This window comes from Poecilia latipinna, unplaced genomic scaffold (assembly GCF_001443285.1).
Source record: "Poecilia latipinna isolate Pla-1442-1.1 unplaced genomic scaffold, P_latipinna-1.0 Scaffold271, whole genome shotgun sequence".
In the NCBI taxonomy this organism is placed as follows: Eukaryota; Metazoa; Chordata; class Actinopteri; order Cyprinodontiformes; family Poeciliidae; genus Poecilia; species Poecilia latipinna.
The window spans coordinates 506,549-525,990 of NW_015112887.1; the positions used below are offsets into that span (position 1 = coordinate 506,549).

Sequence of the window (19,442 nt, forward strand, 5' to 3'; positions counted from 1 at the left end):
GTCATTTCCAAATGAGAACTTCAACTGCAGGACATCTGCCGTCTGTCTTCCAGCTTCCAGGAGCTGAGTCTGCAGCTGGAGCTGCGTCAGCCATGTGGAAAGATGGTCAAAACCAGCGATGGCTGTAGTGCTCTCAGGGGAGCATCTCACTGAGTTAAACTTTCCTCTGGGGAGAGGCGCTTATTGATGCATCCGTGGTTTGAAACGGCCCATAATAAGCCCCTGCCTTTGCCAACGGCAACGTCAGAAGCGACAGCACGAAGGAGTGTGTGGTGCAATGGAAAAAGGATGCATTTCCAGAACATTTTGTTCCTGTGGACGCATGCGAGGATGCATTTGCGAACAGCAACGTTATACAAAGGAAACCAGATTAAGACATGAACAAGCATTTCCTGTTTTCTCCTCCCTGGGTTGTAATTCAACGGGGTCCAGTTGTGTGCAATGAGTATTTTCAGTCAGAATGATACATTTTGCACGCGCACATGTTCGCTTTCATGACTTCGGAATTTCTGCAAAGGTTTCATTCCCATGCAGCACAACGAGGCGTGATAATCCTGTTAGTCTTTGATTGGTAAATCACATTGATGTGCTAATGCTGACTCAGTTCATTCAGACAACTGTGTTCAAAATAATTGCAGTCCAACATCATCGACCAAATCAATTCCTGTTTATGTTCCAAACCACAGTATAGCTTTACATGGCAAGATAATTAGGAGCTGGTGTAGCAGAGTAATAGAAAACCTGTAAACCCAACAATCATGACATGCAGTTTGCAGATTCTGTGTAATGTGTTAGAAGGTGGCCCTCAGTAAAGTGAGCAGGCATCATGATATGAGGGTTGTTCCTAGCCTATTACTGTAAAAGCCACATATGACAGAGGAACTGGTATTCTGCATCAGTGTTAGTTTAAGTTATCTTCTATGCTTCCTCCCTACGAACCTTCTGTTCTGTCATCTCCTTCACTCCCTCCGCTCTACACGGCTACACAGTTGCACTGCAGGATATGTGTGAGCTTTTATTAATGCATATTACTGTGCTGTAATTTTCATGCAAGATTGGCCTGAGTGACAGCTCCATGATGGTTGTTGGTTGTTAGCATTGTTGCCTTGCAGCAAAAGAGTGCCAGGTTTGAATGCCAGCGTGGAGTCTTTCTACACAGAGCTGTAGAAAGTGAAAAGCTGTTCACTAAAAATGATATTACCCGTTCTGTTTGTAATAAACAGAATGGTGTGTTTTTTTCTTTTTTTAGACCTCTTTTGCTCTGTGGTTTTAGTCCATTTATCAAATTTCTGTGCCCGTTTAACCCTTGCATGTTCCTGGGTGCGGGGCTGGTGCCCATCTTCATTGGGCGAAATGCGGCGCAAGCTCTGGACATGTCATAATTTCACCTCAAGTAGAGATGCAGCAGAAATCAATCAGCCACAGATTTAAATTTGCTGGTTTTACCTCGATATTCTCCGATCAGTGATCAGCAAGTAAGATGCACATTATTTATTTAATGCATCAATACTAAAAAAACACACAATTTCAGTTCAAAAATATCAAACCAACAGCATGAACTTTCAGGTACATGTTAACAGCCACATAAAGGTTTCATCTGGGTTCATCTGGATCAAAAACTTACTACCGCTCCCCAAGAATATGCAGCACGTTCTTCTCTTTCATGTGGCATTGTTCTTAGGAAAAAACAGAGCGTAAATCAGTCAATATTAAGATTGATTAGCTTGTCCACAGAGAAATTTTAAAGTGGAATCAGTAGGAAACACTCTGATTGGTACATCTGTACTCACAGGGAAACAAACATGCAAAGGACACGCATACGTGCACATGCATATTCTGCAGCTTCTCTTGTGAACATCAACAGTGTCATCCTGCTGGGGGCTTGGTGAGGTTGACATTTGTAAATTTCCATTATTAAAATCTCATTCTTATAATTTTAGAGGAACGACACAATGTGATTCTACCTGTTTGGTGTTCACTGAATGCTCCTGTGGTGCAGTTTGAATGGGAAAAGAATACGACACATGTACCTTTGTGTTCAAACGCAGTCGGGACTAATCCCCAAATCCGCCAGACTCCTCATTCCTCCCATCGCAACATCAGCGCATTGGCTCCTCAGCTTTCAAAACATGGAAACTGCTGTAGTCTACCACCAGGGGGTGAACTTTTCTAACACATTTTTTCAGACTCTGTTCACATAGGCATGAATGTAAGCTCTGACTCTTTATTAAACATTTGTATAACTCAAGGAAGAATTTTTTTCATGCGCTTTTACCACACAATTTGGAAGAATTTGGCAATGGGGATTTATCCAGTCAGGAAAAACGGATTATCTTACATGCGTTTCCGCCCGGTTTAAATTCATTTTAGGGTTTTAGGGAATGAGAGGGATGCTTTCTGTTCTGATTTTTCTTTTCACTTGTCTGCCGCCTCCTCCTATGCCGTGGGGTCCATTTTCGATTGATGTGTTTATCGACTGCACACGCCTTGCCCAAAGTGAGCCATTGTGAAATCCACAGGGCAAATAATCAGTGTCTTTGACACTGGCAGAGGGAAGTGTGCTCTCTTTTCTCCTCAACCTTAATATCAGACCGGATCCCTATACGGCAGTGCAAAGTGGCAAAGCATGAGGAGACATTTTGAGCAATTCAGGTGGTTTTTCAAAGGAGGTCATTTGTTCAGATTGATGGTTGAACAACCATGATAGCGTTTTGATGTCTGAAACGTGGAGAATTTGTATCGATTCGCCTGCAGTGAGATGCAGAGGGATTTTAGAGAAAATCTTAATAAGGCATTGATATTTTCTGCATATTTCTACTTTATATTGACTTAGAAAAACAATCTGAAGCTCTTTGTCAGATGATTAACTTTCACTACAGGCTGTTCTGACAGTCTATTTCATGCTCAAATAGACATGCACATTTTGTACATTTTTAAACGAACCAACTCAGTTGCACATTCCTTTGGAATACACTGTTGTTGTTTTTTTATATAACTGCACAGTATTTTGAAATATTGTCCTCGTGCAATACTTTTAATCTTTATTCCGAAAATCTCAGACAGTAGACCTACAAGTGGTACGATTAGTGAAGGTTTATCAAATACCAATCGATTAAAAAAGTCTTAATCGGGACCTCAAGCTGTCGACTGGAAGATCCCCATCTGCCTTAACACCTTTTCATTAGGTTTCCGCCATGTTTTCTTTCTCTAATGTTAAAGCATTGGTAGTAATCTGACTTGTGTCCTGTGGTACTGTAGCTGGCAAAACTTGTGCAGGTGGATCTGTGCAGTGCTGGACGTGGAGAAAATGTCCAATTAACCAGCAGCTTTCAGTTTAAGTCGCATGCCTGCCATTTTGAACCACCAAAGCGAAAACCGGCTATGCTCTACACACGTTTTTCTAATCTCTTTCACTCAAAAGGAAAATTAGCTTTTCTTTTCATGCAATATGAATGAAAATGTTCCTGCTCTGACTTTTGAGTGACAGACTAAGCAGGGCTTAAGCATTGCACTCACCTCTAAAGTTAAAATTTCGTGAATTAAAAAGAAAGGAACTAAAAGGTTTCTCCTTGAGTGAATCGTCACAACAGATGACAGACATTATGAGCTTTTGTGCATACAATTTAAAGAGGCTCTTTTGTAATAAGTGATTTAATTGTGTTTTATGACTTGTGTATCTCCAGCACGACAGCTCTTTTAAAGATATAATCCAATAATATTCTACTAATACCCCCATTTGTTTCCAACAAATACGGGTAGCAATAGAGATTTATTTTAACAATGTCATATCATTACATTCTGTGAAAGTGTAAGGTAGCAATTTCCGTTTTTTTTTAATCAAATTGTCATAAGACAGAGATAAAGCACAGTAATAATGTGTAGACAGTAAAGGATATTGAGTTTCACATGGCAATGTTTTAGTTACATTTTGAGAAACTGAGAGTCCTACTATTTTTTCATCATTACAGAGTAAAAGATTCACAAATCACCAGCTGTTCTTTTAAAGAATCTGTAAACCCATTTGTAATTTAGCTCAACCTCGGCATCATTAGTGGCTAATGGTTAGCATGTCTTGTTCTTCTCACAGTGAGTCAAAAATATTGCTGTCTTGCCTTAGAGTTTCTTGCATTAGATTGAGTTTCTGTTTGCACGATTTTGCAAGCTGGTACTGTCCTTTTTGCTAACTTGTCGATGAAAAACACAACTCATGAACAGGTTAGTGCATAAATTTAAAGACGTTGATAAAAAGCTGATGAAAGCTTTTGCTCACATATGTGTCTGTGATGCTGGGTTTTGATCAAGAAACAAAAATGTCTGTAATTCATATTGTGATCACTTAATATGGTAGAAATTTCATTTTAAAACAGTAAAGTTAATATACTGTATTAACATTAGAATAGCATTAAATTGGTGTGATGTGGTGGTGCAGGGGTTAAGCACAGCCCACATATGGAGGTTTTAGTCCTCAACTCGGCCGTCGCAGTTTCGATTCCCGGCCTGGTGACCTTTGCCGCATGTCTTCCCCTTTCTCTCATTACGCACTTTCCTGTCAATTAACTGTCAAATAAAGCCCACTAGAGTCAATAAAACCTTTTAAAAAGAACAGCATTATATTGTCACCCCGACAATGTAAAAGCTAGTTTATGACGGAAAAGTAGGAAAACCAAAATTATGCCCGTAGGTACGAGGACAGGGGCATAGAATGAATGTGCTGTGATGGCGATCCCACCAGAGAAGAAATATCAATGTAATAATAATTAACAGTACTGTCGAAAGAAGATCAAGTTTGATTTTAAGTGTCAGAAATAACAAGCAACATGCTGAAGTCCTTTGATACATAATAACTCTTCAGGATGTGACCTCCTGGTTTCTCAAAGTGATTTTTCAGCCACTATATTACTGAAAGATCATCCTATTCCTGCTAAATAGGTGTCGTTAAACAGTGTATTTAACGACACTGTTACCAGAACCAAAGCGTGGCAATAAAATGAAGTCGCAGCTACAATTTTATTATCTGATTTAAGTTATTATAGTTGGTATTCCCACATGTAAATGCTATGCGAGAGATTGCTTACAAGTGTGAATGCCTGTCACACAAACCCTGTTCTTATAAACTGTGGTTTATGAAGAAAAAGGTGGGTAGCTTGTCAGCTTGACAAGTCCCTCATTCGCCAACTCTACCAAACCGGCAGAGCAACTCAAGAACTACTTGCTTTATATTGTAATTATAGATTTGTGCTGTTGAGCTTAAAGCACTCTTCTGTATAGCCAGGGGTCATAATAATAGCTCACTTAAAAGTCATCCGCTGACAGCATCTAGATGACTCTTCCTGAGGCAGACTTCTCTTTGACAAGATAAATCTTACTTTTATATCATCACCATAGCAGTTCACTGCATTCCTACTGTCCCGACTGTATGGAGAGCGCCTAAATTGAGGCAGAATAGCATTTAGATTATTTCATTTCTTAGCATCTCCCTGCTGAAGTTCAACTTTTGCCAGGAGTTGTGTGGAAAGACTCGCGCTGCGATCGACTCGTCGGAGCCAACAGATCGAACTAGCGATTACTCTAACACACACGTAACGATGCATGTTTGTCTTTCTCCGCTTTGAGTATTAGTGCGTCCTCCTCTGGGTAAATCCATGAAATTCTCGAAGTGTTTGCGGACACTGTGAGCGGCTGAATATTGATGAGAGCTACCCCCGCCCCGCAGTCCCCATCCGTGCCTGTTTCCCACGGCTGCTGGGTCAGAGTGGCACTGCAGCGTGGCACTGCATCCCAGGCAGAGAAAGAACAGCACTTTGCTCGTGTTCAAATGCAAAAACCCTCTTTAGCTGGAAAAGAGGGCAGTGAAGCAGCTTCTAAATGCTGCAGCACTTCTGAACCTGTGGCTGATGAAGAAGGTTGCTTAGGTTTAAAATGGTGGTTTTTCTGAAGTGCCTCGTAATTAAAATTTGAAGTTTAATCGTGGATAAAAATCGTGCAAGAATAAACATTAGACTTGCATTTTACCTGTATTTCTTGCATGAAATGATGAAAGAGTGAAGAATTAAAAGCTCATTTATTTAACCAAAGATCCTGCATGAACTCATGTGGTCCTACAACATTGCAGCAGCCCCTCCCTATTTAAAGGCCAGCCAATCGCAGGCTGCTCGGCTTCCATTTGAAGCTTCAGTAGTACGGTAGTGTTGCCCGGCAACGGGAGTCGGCACATTTCTCGGAGGTCCTGTGTGGATGGCTGTAGCTGTAACAGAGAGAGGGAGACAGAGAGAGCAAGACATGGAAAAGCAGGAGAAGGGGAAAGAGAAGGAGAGGAAAGGTTCATGGTTTCAAGGTGAGGATGTCTAGAAGCTCAGGAGAGGAAAAAAAAAAAAACCCTGTTGGAAAGTTTGTTCTTGCAGCAGGAGGAGATGGATCGGAGCAGGGGCATGGGAACCCCATTCAGTTGTTTCAAACTGGGATGAGGGAGTTTAGGAGACTTTCACACATTCCAGTGCCAGTGCCGGCTGGAGGGGCGCCAAGCTTTGACCGTAGCGTTACGTCTCACAGGATCCCGAGACGTGTGGAGAGGCGTCCACAGAGGACACGCTGACTGACCTGGATAAGATTTAAAATAGAGCCAAAGCAGCCACTGTACTGCTTATTTTGGGAGGTGGATCCCAGACATTAATACCGAGTCCAAATCAGTCCACGAGGACTTCTGATCTTTTATTTTTATTTTTATTTGGCTCTTAAGGCTGCGACCACGTCCAGGATTGATGTGGTTGTTCTGGGCGGGTTAAAATCTCTCCCTCTGTCATCCAGCGGCAGTGGCGAAGCTGGAGTTTGGAGAGGAGGACGGAGCTGACGTCCATGCTCGGGATTTTCTGCCTAATAAAAAAATTATGAACAGCCAGCTGTGATTCTGCTGCAGGGATGCCTTGTAATATGGTTGGATACTCGTCTACCCTGTTGATTCTCTGAACTGAAGATGTGGAAATTCAAAGCGTTTTGCCTGGATTATTGGCACGTGTTGTGTCTGCACCCACACAACAACTTTTACAAGAGGTATGTTTAAAAATGGTTGCATCTGGCTGTCATGTTTGCCTTGCATGTTATGTTTTTTTTTTTTTTTTGTAAGCCCGTCACTGTTTCTGTGTGTGCTAAATTGCCTCCTACACTACATCACTTAAAACAAAAGAGCGATTACTTCATCGGGATATTATCAGTTTCTGAGTGAATCTGCTTTGGGCTTTTTTCCACAAACTCTTGGCTTGATGACTTTTTGTTCAAAAAAAACCCTAACGCTGCATTCAGCAGTTTGCATTTCTGTCCATCTCCTTATGTTGACCTCTCACCTGGTGGCCACTCAGTTTCTCATTTTTGATTCTATCTTTGCAGGTTACATCAAATTATTTCTTTTTTTTTTTTAATCTGACATGCAAATCATGGGATCACACCAAATAAAATTAGAGATCTTTTGCCAACGTTTCAATTTGTAAATAGTAGCAGGAAAAATCACAAGATGCGCATGCTCAGAATTATGTTTTTTTTTTCTTTTTATCTTTTAAATTAAGTTCATCACTTATATTTTCACACCTTCTGAGCTTATTGCCATGTGTGCGTCAATAGAATATGGTGCTCCATATTCTGTACATATTGCTCTACAGTCTCAGGCTGAGATGCAGTTTGATTTGCTTTGCACAAAGCCTTCAACTTTTGTATATCTCAAAAAAATTCTCTCTGCTACATGTAAGATTTCTAGCTGTGAATCTTTGCGGAAATTTCCTGCGAGCGCTCCCCCGTAATGCAGATGTTTGATGTCAGGAATGGAGGCGAGCCGCAGTGTGAAATATGTTTGAAATCAGATGCTGCTTTCTGTCTGTATGCTAATCTGTTCTCACGTTGTTCAAACACACACACACACACAGACACACGCACAGACATGCGCACACACACAGTTTTGATGTCTCATGAACTCGTTCCATAAAAATTCAATCAGAATGCAGTGTGTCCAGGATTTATTAATAATTTATCATTTTTAGCCTCCAGCCTGCAGGGAAACCCTTGTCTGTAGGCTGTGTTGTGCTTCTCTGAATTTGAAATAATTGCTTTACTGTACTAATTTTTCTCCCTGTCTTCCCTTTTTGTTTAAATTGGAAGAAACATCATTTTTCATTTCACAATTACGTTGATAATTCTCAGATTTTTCTCCTTATCAAAAGAACTTTGCAGTCAGTCTGAATAACTCACTGGATTGTCTGAATGATTTGAAATCATGAATGGCATACCATGAAAGAAAATAAAGCTGGTATAACAAACTTAAAAATTTTTTTGAAAAACCTGCTTGATATTTTTAAGTTTATTGGGAAAAAAAAAAAAAAAAAAAAAAAACTTTTCCAAACTTGAAAACTTTGGGAAAATTATTGCAACTTGTTCAAAACACTTCAGCTTGACTTCCAAAAGGCAAGTGCAATCGAGACCAGAACTCGACTATCATGGCTTCCTATTTTCATTTTAAAATTTAAAAAAGATTTTTTAAAAATTTTAAATGTGCTTAGTTTGCTTAGTGCTTAGTTTTATTAAAGACTATTTCAATAAGGATTTCTTTTTGGTTCTGATCCAAGACCTAAGATCAAATATCCAGGCTATATATATATATATATATATATATATATATATATATATATATATATATATAGCTCTTCTGCTGCAATTTTTTCTTAACTGTATTAGCATATAATTGCATAATGTTAAGAGTGACTCTTTATTGGCTAAATAAACTTTTTATTAAAAAGCTGCTCATTCTACACTGTTCAGAGTCGAGGGGACTTAGGGTGCAAAGTGGACCTTAGAGCATAAAGGTAAATTAAACTATTGTTTTATTAGGGTGTAAATGTTGCTAAATATGCCTTGACAAAATCCCCAACTAACAAGCTTTTCTGCTTGCCATGCTAAGTAGCTGTTAGCAGAGCCATTATTGTGTGTGTGTCCATGACAAACTGAGAGAGATTATATAAAACAGCTCAAAAGTATCCAACTCTTGTCAAACAAAGCAAAGGTGACCTTTCTAAACAACTTTCATTCGTGATTAGCGTGTGATTAATTACTTACTTCCCTCCTTTCTCTTGTAGCAAACTGTTCAGTGAATTTGGTCTTCCATAATGTGTGTGTCATAATTTGAATGTATGCCTTAACATTTGTTACACCCTGCTTTAATATGCAAGTACTACTAAGTATTGATATAGCGCCTGTCACAGATCAACGTCATAAAGGGCTTCACAGCATAAACATTACATTTTTATTAAATTCGTAAGAAGAAACAAATTAAAACCTAAATTAGGATACTGTTGATACTAAACATTTTCAAAACCAGTAAATTGTGTTGCTCTTCAAAACAGAGTTCTAATATTTTTATCCTGGTTTCTGCCATGTACTGCAGATCTCGGCATTTTACACCCTGCGAGCCACATTCAGTCCTTTAAATGACCTTTTATTTAGAAAAGCAGATCTTATTTTCATTTCTTACCCCCCTTGCAGTTGTTTTTATTTATTTATGCTAAAATGGACTCAATTTATAACGCACTTTTCTATGAATACTGACCACTCGAAGCACTTGAGTCGGGTGACATTTATACACCAATGCAGATTGGGCAACTTGGGGTTAAATGCCTTTGCTATGTCGCATCCATACTTGACAAAATGCTGGAACTTAACCATGTGAAATAAACATAATGTTTCTTTTGCAGGCATAGTGCATCACATTATGTTGCTCAGTTGCAGAGTGCAGTGTTGAAAGAAGAGGATGAAAAAAAACTTATTTATAGTGTACTAATAAATCTTAAGACGTTTATGCTTAGAAAACGTGTTCTGTACTTTGATCAATTCTATTTTAAACTGTACTATTTGTGCCTACGTTCTCTTATTGCGCCAATTTCCTTGCATACGCATCAACGTTTTATGCATACAACATTTTGGTGAACTTCTGCTGTTTTTCAACGTAGTTATAAATAAGTTTAACTTTGCATGCAGCTATGACTCAGTGTCCTCTGGAATTATTTGATTTTTCCACCCAATCTTAGCAGCTCATTATATGTCTAATTCTGAAGCAACTGGAATATTTTACTCAGTGGGTGTAACTCATTACTTTGACTGCAGCATAGCGTTGTCTGCGTCCTGAGACTGTGCTGTTTGAGCCAGGTTCAGAGAACTAACTGAAAACAGCCTCTCCCAGCTGCTGAACTGGGGTTCACCCTCCCTCCCAGCACGGCCTTCCTGCTGAGAATGGAGTGATTGTTGGACCCAGGCCCAGGTATTATCATACACAAGAAGAATCAAAGTGTATTGTGCTTTGTCTTTTGCTTTTAAAGTTTTTACCAAAAAAAAAAAAAAAAAGAAAAGTGAATGCAGGGCCTGTCCGTCACTGTCGGGAAGAAAGCATCCTGCAAGAAGCAGCTGAGTGAAGGATTGCATTGGACAGAACGGAACGGAACAAGGAGTGTCTGCAGAGGGGAGAACGAGGGCTGGTGTGTGGGTCAGTGTGGGTGGAGAGCTTTTGTTAAGAAGAGAGATGATTTTTTTTTTCTTCTTCTTCTTTACATACTGGTCCTTTACCTTACTTGGTCATCAGACAGATTGCAAGAGCTGCAACTCTGAGCCCAATATAAAGTGGGTCAGGGAGGGCTTCGGAAAGGCAAAGACAGAGCAACTTTTAGCAGTGAAAGAATGAATCTCACTGTGGCTTCGTCTATGGAAAGTGAAACATGTGGGGTGTAATTTGTGGTTGAGGAAGCAGTTTGCACAGACTTTTTTTTTTCTTCTGCTGCTGCTTTTAGGGAGCAGTTACTGCACTTTGAGACTTTTTTTTTAATTTTTTTTATGGAACTGCCTTTGGGTGCCATGTATGTGTTTTTCTGATGCCCACGCTGATGTCACCGTCATATGGAACAAGATGTGGAAGTACTGCATTGCCAGTCGGACTATAAGGTAGGAGAGCATATGGCGAAGAGTGTTGATGGCAGTGGCTTGCGGTCGGAGCGCCGGTTGTTTTTCAGACTGACCGCAGCAGTTTGTGCAGATATTTCTGATCAAGTAACATTCCTGTCCATATGCTCACAAGCCCGGTGGTTTCCTCTCTGAAACCATTGGAAATATATTATCAGCCAGCTAAAAAAGGCAGGGAGGAAACAGTGAAGACATGTTCAAGGTCTTTCCTGGTACTTTTTTCTTTGTCAAGGACATGTCTTTGACTGTAAAGGCATAAAAACTAATCTGGATTTTCTGTTTTTGCCTTCCTTGAGCCTTATTAAAGTTTTATCTTTGTCTTGGAAGAGAGGATTTCATCCAAGATGTTCCCTGACATAACATTTTTTGGAAGGAACACAGAAACCAGTAAGGAGAAAAGCTTTTCCTTGCTCTGTGTGACATCCCTTTCTCACTAAATTTAGTCACTAAATCTAGTGAGAAAGGAATTAAATGATATGATTATGATCGTATCAATTAATCTATATTTTTGTTACTCTGCATTTTTGCACTTTTGCTTCTATCAATGTTTAAAATTGAACCTGGGCATAGGACTGCAAAAAATACTCACTTGTGCAAGCAAGTTTTATTTTTTTTTTCTTTCTCAAATATACATGTAATTTAAGCATTTCTTTTCCTGCTTGGATCAAATGATCTATTATCACTGATGAATAAAAGGACACACGCAGAGTAGTTTCTAATTATAATGTGTGTACTGATTAACTCATTATGCGATCACTGCAAAACGCATTTAATCAAGCAAATATAAAGAATCAACTCTCATGGTCTAAAATACCAACACGTGCTTCAGGTTGGGGTCTGCACAGATTCTCAGTTTTAATGTCATCATGGCAACTGGCACTTAATGAAAATTGGTAAGCCAATGCATCACGGTGAATGGTTCAATCCCCAATCTAATTACAAATAGGCTTGTACTAATTAATTAAACGTTTAATCACAATTGCTTCAGATAATCAAAGTCATGCCAACATAATTTCTCTAAACATCTTTGTTGACTGGAGTTTAAAACAACCGGGTAACGCATACACTCACACATACGCTCGATTGATTTTGAGAGTTTTTGCATTTAAATAGTTTTAACTTACCTATGAATTTTTCCCACGTAGATCTCCCTGGAGCTTTTATTCATCTCACCCAGTCAGGCACAACGTAAACTACAAAAGACAAACTTTAATTATACTGTATTTACTGGTTTGTAAGTAGCTGTGAAGAGCAAAACCTACAAGTCAGTCAAAAAAAAAAAAAAAAAACATTTGAGACTTGACAAAACCAGTCAGGGGTTGGATGGAGGTCTAGCTTTTAGCACCATTGCTTCACAGCAAGGAAAGGTCAGGGATCAACTCCAGTCCTGTGTGGAGTTTTCTCTCCCTGTGCACGCCTGGGTTTTCTCCAGATACCCTCCACAACACAAATGTACATTCAGGGGTGAATGCTTGCATGCATAGTTTTCTGTCTTGTAGAAATCCTGTATAACCAGAAGACACACAGAGCATATTGTTAATACTGCATTCAAGAAGAATTACAGGTACAGGTTTGGTTGGGTACTAAAATGATGCTGCTGTCTTTAAGGTAAGTGAGACTTTTGGTTTTGCTCTATATGTTGTATATTAGAGGTGCGTGCACAATATTATGAACATTAAAGGACTGTGGATGCACTATTTAGACAGATATTATATTACATTGAGTGTGTCATGTTCATTTCTTAATTTTTGTATTTGGCCAGCTAAATGAACACTACTGTAACTCCTCCTAACGCAACGACTGAGGTTCTGGATCGCATAGGAAGTGAAAAGTGTCCTCTGAATGAGGATAAATCATGACAAATGTAAGACATTCAGCAGCAGTATTGCAGTATATTTTCCTGAAATCGGTGGCAAATGTCTTTAATTTAGCGCATTTGACTGAGCAAATCCATTCTTGTAACATACTGTCTTTCCACCTGTGAGCGATCTGGTTTGTGTCAAGTCCAAAAGGAAAACTCAGACATTTATTCCCTAGTGAACTTCTCCCAATATGTTTTAGAGATTCTGGGCTCTGACAACTCGAACTCTTCTGAGATGCTTCACATCATCTCCACTGAGTTCTCTTGATGCAAATGTTGAGTCCAGCCACCTCTTGCTAGGAGGGTCCTATCAGCCACTTGTGTCTGTGATTTCAATCTTTTAGTCATAATATATATATTTTTTTTCATTGGTGAGGATAGGAATGTAGATGGATAAATGAAATATCTGCAGATAAATCAGTGGAAGCCGCACCAGAATTCCTGCAGACAAAGAAACAATCCATCTATGCATGCACCGCTCCGTCCTACCATCCATCATGAACGAGGCAGACTGCAAGATAATTGCACTCCTCCACTTGAGGCAGAGATTGACCACTGACCTGGATGAAGCAGGCCACCTCTTTCTGTTTGAGAACAGCAACCTTAGATATAAAGGAGCTGCCTCTCATTTGTCTTTTGTTTGTGAGATTTGACAAGAGCTGAGAGTAAAAAATGGCTTTCATTACAGTGTGAGAAGATAGAAGTCTGTCTATTAGTCTTTGAAATAGGAATTGTCATTAAATGGGGAGTTTATCTTGCGTTTTGCTTCCTGGACACCGTCAACCTCGCCGTAGTTGATAGACACCGGGTAGGCATCTCCAGAAATTAGTTTTAGTGAATCTCTAGTGTTTAATTTAGTTTTTGTGCTCTTGATTTATCAGCTACCACTAACACTTAGTTGTGATTTCCATAAACAGCAGTGGTAAAGTTAAATAAACACTATACGTACACCGATGCAGCCAGTGACGACTGACGGTAAGTGGAAAATATCTTCCTGTTGGGTGGCTGACATATTACAATAACCGGGCTATGCACAAGTATGCATGAATACATCATGAAACCTTTAGCTGTGACACTTTAGACGCCAGGGTGCATTTGATCTGGCTGCTTCAGTCGTCTCGGTGACAAACACGAGCTGGTGTTGAGTTTCAAGAGCGCAATGACGAGAGCATTACTTATTCAACGGTGCTTGCTCGTCCCGTTGTGAATATCCAAGAAACCGAGCAGCAGAAAGAAAACTCTGACAAGAACCGGGATGTTAAAGCGCCTACTGGCAGCCTCGCAGCGCTTCGTAAAAGGTAAAATAACTTGGCTGTGATCTTAACTGAGTGTGACTTGATTAAAAATAAAATGAGAGCAGGCTCTGACCTTGTGTTGGTTTCTTTGCCTAAGTGTGCTGGCTTTAAGACAATTTACAATTTTTTTTATTTTGGGGGGGGGAGAGGTTGGAGAGGAACTGTTGATAATGGAAATGTACTAACCTGCCAACTCACAGTTCCACTGTGGTGAGTGGAGAGGAGGGGGAAAAAAAAAATAAAAGCCTCGGAGGTGGAAAAGCTGAGACGTGTCTCGAATCGAGGCCATGTTCAGCTCTGAAATCTAACCTTGGTGTTGGTCAGCTTCCAGTTAGACATGCCAGAAATGTTGACCGTGTTTAAGGCTTTACCATTCGCTGTTAAACAGCAGATTGGGTCCTACTCAAAAAATGATTTCAGCATGAATCTATTTGTCAGCCCAGATAAGGCGTTCATAGTCTATTCAGCACATTTCCATTCACTTGTTGTCAAACATTGTTTTTGTGCTCATGCTTCAGCGTTATGCTCCATCAGTAGAGGCTGCCATTTGAGTAACTGTATCTCAGTAAATATGCCTCAGAACTGAAGTTGCACTGACCTTTTTGGCTAATTTTAGGACAACGTGGAATATTTCCATATAAATAGGCAATGTGCAACACTTGCACTGCAAAGAAATAATGTGCGATAAGTGATGCAACTATAATATGCAATAGAGTGGATCCCCGGTATTCATGAGATTGGGACTCTAACGGTCCATGAATAACTAAAATGTGTTAATAATTGAGACTCCTTTTAAAAAATGCTTTTAGTTGTTTATTTTAATAGTTGAAGCATCAAAAACGCCTTATTGTGTATTAATATTCACAGTGGAAACCATCTTATGAGCACAGAAGCTAATATCTACAGTCTTGGGTGTAGAACCAGTCAGCACCATGGGAAATGAATGGCACTCCTGGAACAGCTATTATTTATACTTTGAGAATAGAGAAAGGACAGAGATTGATACTTAAAGGGAGCCCTTGTTGTTTTCTGTTGAGCCTTCCTGTTATTTGCTGAAAGTCTCACTCTCTTACCATTTGGTAATCTGAAAGAACTGTACACACATCTCTAGTTTACTTTCCTTTTAAATGACTTCAGAATATGTGCGCTTTAATTGACTTCCTTTTAAAAACCTGCTTGAAGTTTGAATGTTATTCCCTCATCAACAACCAACATGAGAGTGGTTACATGTGCGGCTTTGACTGATCCGATTTTTCATCATGACAAATCAAGAAAACGGACCGATTTCAGTTACCTGCAGACTTCTATAGTTATCCATCTCTATGGAGCCTTTCATATAGATATATATCTCTATCTATACAGAGATCTACGCTTAAGCTGCAGTCTCTGTCTACAAACCACTGAATATTTTAGATGTATGTCTCTCCCAGAGGGACACAAGCAGAGTGTGAGAGGTGTTTCTCTTTCCTTTTTTTTTTTTTCTTCTAATTTTGTTTAAGAGTTATTATTTTTCTAAAATAGTTTGTAGCCTTTAGCACCGATAATGTGTGCATATAAATGAATCGCAGGAGAGCAAACTACATCCATCACTTTCTTTTCACCTGTCATGGCTGCAAAGCTGGAACATTATGGGGGGAAGGTACTTGGGAACACTGCTTCTGGTGCATGCTTAAGCTGTGAAGCGTTTGAAATGCTAATCATCTGAGGGGGCTTGTTTGTTTACTTTAATGCACAAGAACGCCACCTTCTCAACAGAGCACATTTTTATGTCGTCTTCATTCCCTCCCCCCCCTCGTCATCGAGGTGTCTGATCAGAAAAATGCACATGAATATAAATGATTCATTTGGAAATATTGGCATCTTTCTGTTTTGTTCCCCAGTGTTGTTTTTTTTTTTTTTTTGTAGACACACTGTATGATTAAAGATGAGCAAAAAGATATTTCGCCTCTGCTCTGCTCTTTTTGATCAGTAGACTGTGACAGCTCAGAAACATGGGCACCATCTCTTTCTGAGAGCTTTGTTCTTTTTTTTTTCTTTTTTTTTTTGCTGTTATTTTACTTTTGATGACATGTTCTTTTTGCATCTCTTCCCTGTGCCTGCTTAGAGAATAATGAGGCTCGTTGCTGCATTAACTTATGTAATGGCGAGCAAGCAGAGGGCTGAGATAGGGGGAGGTAGGGGAGTGAAAGAGGAGGAGTGGGGGGGGGGAGAAGAAGAATGATGAGCTCATGCTGCTGCACTGCAGCTTTTATAGACACTCTGCACCTTTTGGCTTCATGCCATATGTTGTTATGCATATTGAGGTCCATTTATGCAATTTCCTTTAATGTTCAGTAATTGATTGATGATTCGCATGAATGTGGTTACTCAAAAAAAAAAAAAAAACATTTTCTAGCAGAATGTGAAGCTCTGCAGGCAGGTTTTCCATCCAGTTTCTGCATTAATAATTCTAAAAGGCTTTGAAAGATATTATATGTGACACTGCCTTTTACCTGCATCACTGATGATACAGAGAGACGATGCTCAGCCATGATCAAACTGAGCCAGCATAAATTGGCAATAACTTTTAGGTTCACCAACACTTTTTTTTAATTTTTTTTTTTATGTGACAAATAAGTCCCTCATCATCTGGCACACGTTTTGATTTATGTGTGAAATGTGCAAAGAGGCGCAGGGGCAGGTGATAGGTGTCTGTAATAGTGACACAAGAGCTATGCCACTTGGTTTTATGGCATTTTTATCTATTAAAAGAGTGCTCCTTCATCAGGCCTTTCAGCTGCGTCTCAACCTGGACTGGAGAACAAATGCATAAAAAATTGTTTGCCAATGATTTAAGTATTACAAAATTATAGTTAACAGTTCTCTGCATCACACTATGCCTCGATAAAATATTCATAGCCCTTGAGGTCTGTCAAACTTTGTCGTGTTTTAACCACAAACTTTTATGTCATACCAGCATAAAGAAGTTGATATCTGTGGGTTGGTAGGGAAAGGATATAATTTTCTTCTTCTTTTTTTTTTTTTTTTTTATGGCCGGCTGTTACATTCACTTTAGTCAGATGAACATTTCTTAGAAGGTTGCAGTTTTGATTTAATCTAGATTTTCATATTATGGATTTAACAATTTGGGATAATATTTCTGCTTCAAATGTCTCCAAAATTGCCCCTGTCCTGTCTCTTGTGTTCATTGGTCTACATTAGTTTTTTTTTTCATTAGTATTCTCCAACAAAAATGTGAATGTTATGCTTCTGAAAATATTCATATACCTGAAATTTTTACCAATTAGCTGACTTCTGTCAGTAGTTTGCATGTGACTTCATTTAGGGACACCACAGTAAAGAGGACTGATTAAGTCCATATGTGTGCCACACTTTTGTGATTTTTCTTTGTGAGATTTTGAAAAAGATGCATTCTTTTCCTGGCATTTAATTTATTTACTTCTTTGTGTTGGTTGAAATGACTATTTTCTCTAGAATAATACTCGATCAGGAGCAGTTATGTTTTTTTTTTTTCTGCCTTACATTGTGTGGGCTCATTACTTGGAAAAATAGCACTTGTCTGTTCTTCAGAGTGAAATAGCAGAGCTGTCAGGGGGGCTGAGACTTTGACTGGTAAACAGTCATTAAACTTAAATGTTTATCCTTACTGGATTTACAGCTGGAGGCTGTGTGTAGATGGAAGCAGATGTTCTCGTGTGAATGCATGTGAACATATCTGTATCTGCTGTTCAGTGAATGGTGGGTCTGCTGTAGCTGTTGCCTTGACAACTAGCCTTGGATTTGAGCACGTGCAGTTGTGATAAATCCTGCTCCCAGTCAATGAGACTTTATCCACAGAGATGTAGATACCTGCATCATTCAGGCTCCCACAGTCACCTGATTCCTCCTCGGAGACGTTTTGCATCCTGCAAAACTGCAACTATACTTTGGATTACGGTGCATTATAATTATTAGTAATGCTTTGTACGTTTTCTTCAGAAAATAAATGATCCCTTTCATTCAATGTAAGCCCAACAAGGCTTTAAATCACGGAGTTATAAACTGAAAGAAATGATTTGGACTGAAACACAAGTTTAAATGAGCTCCTCTGCAGTCCCTAGCCCATTTTTTTTTTGTTTGTTTTATTTTATTTTTTGTCTTTCCGTTTTTCTCTCTCTCTCCTCCCAGTTCTGCTCTGTTTTATACCATCTTGTTTCCCTGCCTCCTTTCAATCAAGATGAATGAGTCCATTCCTGAAGCCCTGCCGGTTCTTGTGTGCACTGTGCAGTAGTGCCATCTGTTGGCAGAGACATGTCAGGGCAGGGAACGGCTCCAATGCCGCCAAACAAATCTCTTGTGACTTATCGAGGCCTTATGTCAATAAACCTCCCTTTAAATGCCTGTCTTCAGTTAGAAGCCATCAAAGTTATGAGACTGCTAATGACCAGTTCTTCAAACAATTCAGGCATTCTGCTGTCAGTGGCTTGAGTGCGTAGAGTCGAGAAATAAAACAATGGGGGATATTTAAAAAAAAAAAAAAAAGAAGAAGAAGAATTTCTGTTTGGGTCATAAGAGGAGGAAAGGAAAACAAATTAAGGCAGATGGGGGCTCTTTCCTTGTCAGGTGTCCTACCGAGGCTGCTGCAGCCGGATGGGCCCATCTGCTGGCTTTTTTCCCGGATAGCTGCTATTGAGCTTCGCTGCCAATGATTGCATAACTATTTTAATACAAGAATGTTCATGCCTGGCAGCAACTATGTCTTTTATAAGTTAGTAGTTTGTGATTTTAATTCACTGAGGAGTTTCTTTCTTTTCTTCGATTCTTATTTTTAGAGGATCCTACTTCCAAATAGGTTTTATATGTGCATGTTTTTTTCTGAGCTTCTACCCAAAGCGTAAGTGCAGTTCAGAGTGTAACCTCGCTGTCTGCTTGAGAGCTCAGTTTTCCCCTCCGGCCACACCATGTGTCCTAAAGAGGAAAGGAAAGAGGGAGAAACAATTGGTGACCTTGCAGAGCTGCAACACGCAAGCTCCAAACCCGTCCCAGCCGAGCCACAGGCATCACAGCCACTAAAGCCACTGACCACACAGACGGGCAGAGGAAGGTTTGAAGGCGAGCAGAAAACTAATTGTAAAAATGGGAGAGATGGAAAATAATGGGACATATTCAACGGCAGAGTGAGGCTGTGGGCGACACAGCTGAATGAGGCAGGGGAAGGGAGCGGGGAGTACAAATAGCCTCCTCTTTTTCATTGACGCTTAGAGGAATGTGCTGATTTGCGGAAAGTAAACCAGTCAGATGGTGGTTCCCTTTCTCGCATGCCT

General features: G+C 39.6%; 1 protein-coding gene across 6 annotated transcripts in view; it reads left to right on the plus strand.

Moving 5' to 3' along the window:
* LOC106948087 (IQ motif and SEC7 domain-containing protein 1-like) overlaps nt 1-19,442 on the plus strand; it is a 133,488-nt gene that overhangs the window by 70,998 nt on the left and 43,048 nt on the right. The window contains exon 1 of one of the 6 annotated variants that reach the window (XM_015033556.1): nt 6,270-7,047. The exons of 4 other annotated variants lie outside the window; for them this stretch is intronic. In XM_015033556.1, coding sequence (XP_014889042.1) covers nt 6,971-7,047 — 77 coding nt within the window. In that variant the 5' untranslated portion in view covers nt 6,270-6,970. Of the gene's footprint in view, nt 1-6,269; nt 7,048-10,663; nt 10,966-19,442 lie in introns of those variants that run through there. One more of the 6 variants, XM_015033555.1, reaches the window with a different exon arrangement.